This window comes from Mauremys mutica, chromosome 18, assembly GCF_020497125.1.
Source record: "Mauremys mutica isolate MM-2020 ecotype Southern chromosome 18, ASM2049712v1, whole genome shotgun sequence".
NCBI lineage: Eukaryota > Metazoa > Chordata > Testudines > Geoemydidae > Mauremys > Mauremys mutica.
This window is the reverse complement of record NC_059089.1, coordinates 8,464,484-8,467,474: the sequence shown is the minus strand read 5'-3', so window position 1 is coordinate 8,467,474 and position 2,991 is coordinate 8,464,484. Positions and strand designations below refer to the sequence as shown.

At 68.1% G+C, this 2,991-nt stretch overlaps 1 protein-coding gene across 1 annotated transcript; it reads left to right on the top strand.

The window, feature by feature from the left end:
- Nucleotides 1-467: 467 nt before the first annotated feature.
- On the top strand, nucleotides 468-1,900 carry LOC123352524 (E3 ubiquitin-protein ligase TRIM33-like). The gene is made up of 2 exons (XM_044992768.1): nucleotides 468-838; nucleotides 989-1,900. The coding sequence occupies exons 1-2, from the start codon at nucleotides 506-508 to the stop codon at nucleotides 1,691-1,693; spliced, it is 1,038 nt and encodes a 345-aa protein (XP_044848703.1). The 5' UTR covers nucleotides 468-505; the 3' UTR covers nucleotides 1,694-1,900.
- The last annotated feature ends 1,091 nt before the right edge of the window (nucleotides 1,901-2,991 follow it).

The window sequence follows — 2,991 nt, the reverse complement described above, 5'->3', positions numbered from 1 at the left end:
TGAGGTGCCTGGGGAGAGGGGAAGGGGGCAGGTCACAGCCAGCCCCAGTTCCACGGGCGATGGGGCGGGGGCAGGCTGGCGAGGGGGGCAGGCTGGCGAGGGGGGCAGGGGCTGTCAGATCAGCAGGACAGACACAAGCCCAGAGGCTGGAGACGTGGGCGGGTGGGAAGTCCCCGTCCCCCCGGCAAGTGCCGGTGTCCCGCGGCTCTGCTCCGGGGAGCGGGCTGGGGGGGCTGCAGGGCGGGACCGGGGAGCGGGTGGCCCCTCGGTCACACGGGGGCTGGGGCCGGGGCTGGCTCCGGGAAGAGCTGAGCAGGGGCGCGGCCCCTGGAGCCGCCGAACCAGCCGGGCGGCGAGACTGGCGCCGGGCCAGGGAGGCCGAGCCGGGGGCGGGGCGGCGGCTGCCGGGTCCCGCCTGCCTGGGTCGGGCTGCCCTTCTGGGCGCGGGGGACGGGCCGGCCCCGGGCCAGCGAGCGGCCGCAGCTGCCGTCGATCCGCCACCGCGATGGCAGCCGCTGTCCTGCGGGCAGAGCCGCCCCCCGCCCCGGCGCCCCTCGGCGGGTCCGGCCCCGCGCCCGGGGAGCGGAGCGAGCTGCCGCCTCCGGGGAGCCGGGACCGGGAGCCGGCCCGGCAGGAGGGCGAGGCGCAGAGCGAGCCGGGGGCCTGGGGAGGCGAAGGAGGCGCCCGGCCGGGGGACAGCGGGGCCCCGGGTCTGGGGGGCGAGGACGGAGCGTGGGAGCCTCTCCTGGATCAGCGCAAAGCCCCAGCTGCCTGCGGCCCCGCCAGCGCGCCCCTGGGCGGGGGGCACCTCTGCCCGGCGCCAGCCCCGCTCAGCCTGGTGCCAGCGGCTGGCAGCAGCCCAGGGGCTCCCCAGGGGCTGCCCAGCCTGGAAAGGACCTCCAGCCAGACCTCCAGCCGGAGCCTGAGCCCCGCCAGCGCGCCTCTGGGTGGGGGGCACCTCTGCCCGGCGCCAGCCCCGCTCAGCCTGGTGCCAGCGGCTGGCAGCAGCCCAGGGGCTCCCCAGGGGCTGCCCAGCCTGGAAAGGACCTCCAGCCAGACCTCCAGCCGGAGCCTGAGCCCCCCCAGCACGGGGCCAGGAGAGCAGGCCCCGGGCAGCGCGGCCGAGTCCTGCTGCGTCCCGGGGGAAGCTGGCAGCGCCGAGGAGGAGTGCCCCATCTGCACGGAGCCCTATGACAGCGGGCGGCACACGCGGGCCCTGCTCAACTGCAGACACGTGCTATGCAGCGACTGCCTGCACGCCATCATGGACCGGGCCGGCGCCGCCGACATCGGCCGCGTGCGCTGCCCCATCTGCCGCCAGAAGACCCCCATGCTGGAGTGGGAAATCTGCAAACTCCAGGAGGAGCTGCTGCTGCTGCACACCCAGCCTGCCCCGGCCTCCCCGCTGGCACTGCCCATGCCGCCCCCACTGCCGCCCCGGAGGCCAGGGCTCTGCGGGGCACTGGAGCACCACTTCCAGGTGCGCTTCCACACCAGCCGCATGTTCGGCTGCCTGCCCTGCGTGCGCTACCCCCTGTGCCTGGTCAGCGGCCTGGGCAGCCTGCAACGCCACTGCCGCTGCTGCTACCTGCTTTCGCTGGCCGCGCTGCTGGCCGCAGAGACGCTCAGCCTGCTGCTCATCTTCCTGCCCATCGTGCTGCTCGTGCTGCTCTTCCTCATCCTGGACAAATAGCGCCGAGAGCTGCACCCCAGAGCCTGGAGGCCTCCCCAGCGAAGCCCTTTCCAGCTGGGTTGGGCTTCTGTCCCCGCTGTGGGTAAGAACATAAGAATGGCCCTGCTGGGTCAGACCAAGGGTCCATCTAGCCCAGTATCCTGTCGTCTGACAGTGGCCAGTGCCCCGCGCCCCAGAGGGAATGAACAGAACAGCTAATCATCCAGTGATCCATCCCCTGTCGCCCATTCCCAGCTTCTGGCAAACAGAGGCTAGGGACACCATCCCTGCCAATCCCGGCTAACAGCCATTGATGGATCTGTTCTCCATGAACTTATCTAGTTCTTTTTTGAACCCTGTTATGGTCTTGGCCTTCACAACATCCTCTGGCAAGGAGTTCCACAGGCTGACTGTGCATTGGGTGAAGAGATACTTCCTTTTGTTTTTTTCAAATAAAAGGAAGCAGAGCACCAGCAGGGCCCCCCTGGGCACTCCATGCCGGTGCCCGTGCACAGGGAGAGGGGCAGGGGTTCTCTGCTCACAGAAGGGCCCAGACGTGAGCTAAACGCAGGAGGTGCCGAGCTCTGACAAATCTGGAGCAGAAATGGAGGCCATGGGGCCAGCCAGTCCCAAAGCAGAGTTTAAACTGTGCCCCAGAGCAAACAGTACCACACTCCTGCAGCCTGCCCCCATCAGTCGGTGTCACTGGAGCAGAGGTGGGGCAGAAGCACTGAGCACAGGGCAAGGCAGGGCTGGGCTGGCCAGGCCAGGGGTGGTTCGTGTCTGGTTCCCTCTCTTGTTCAGTCGAAAGATTCTGTTTCCTCCAATTCAGACTGTGAAAATACAAACGATTGACTTGAGAAGCGTCTGTCTGAATGCAGAGCCCATGGGTGCGACAGGGGTGGGTGCCCTGCAAGCTTTCCCTGCGTTCCTCATCTGCAGCCCAATTTGGGTTCCTCTCCCCCAACCTTCTCTACCCCTCCCTCCTACCCTACAGCCCCCTCGGTCCTTGCTCTGCTCTGCCCAGCACTGGCTCCTGCTCCCTGGTCGTAGCCCTTCACTGAACAGCCACCGCCCACCATGCCGAATTCTGTGGGGATCTGGGCAAAGGGAAACAGATCCAGCAAACTCCTTGCCCGTGTGACCAGGAAGGATTTAAACCAAGCCTGGAAGGCCAGTGCGCTACCCTTGAGCGGTGCCCGAGGTGCCAGCTGGGAGGCAACTGACTTCACAGGGCCGGGGCTACGGCGTGTTCAGTGCAGCCTGGGGCACTGCCAGTCACAGACCCCCTGTCCCAGCAAGCCCGGCTATAAAGCAGA

Bases quoted from the DNA above. Each gene is read 5' to 3' on its own strand.
- LOC123352524 (XM_044992768.1), top strand. From the start codon at position 506: ATGGCAGCCGCTGTCCTGCGGGCAGAGCCGCCCCCCGCCCCGGCGCCC. The intron at 839-988 runs GTGCCAGCGGCT...CCGCTCAGCCTG, and splicing joins CGCCAGCCCCGCTCAGCCTG to GTGCCAGCGGCTGGCAGCAG.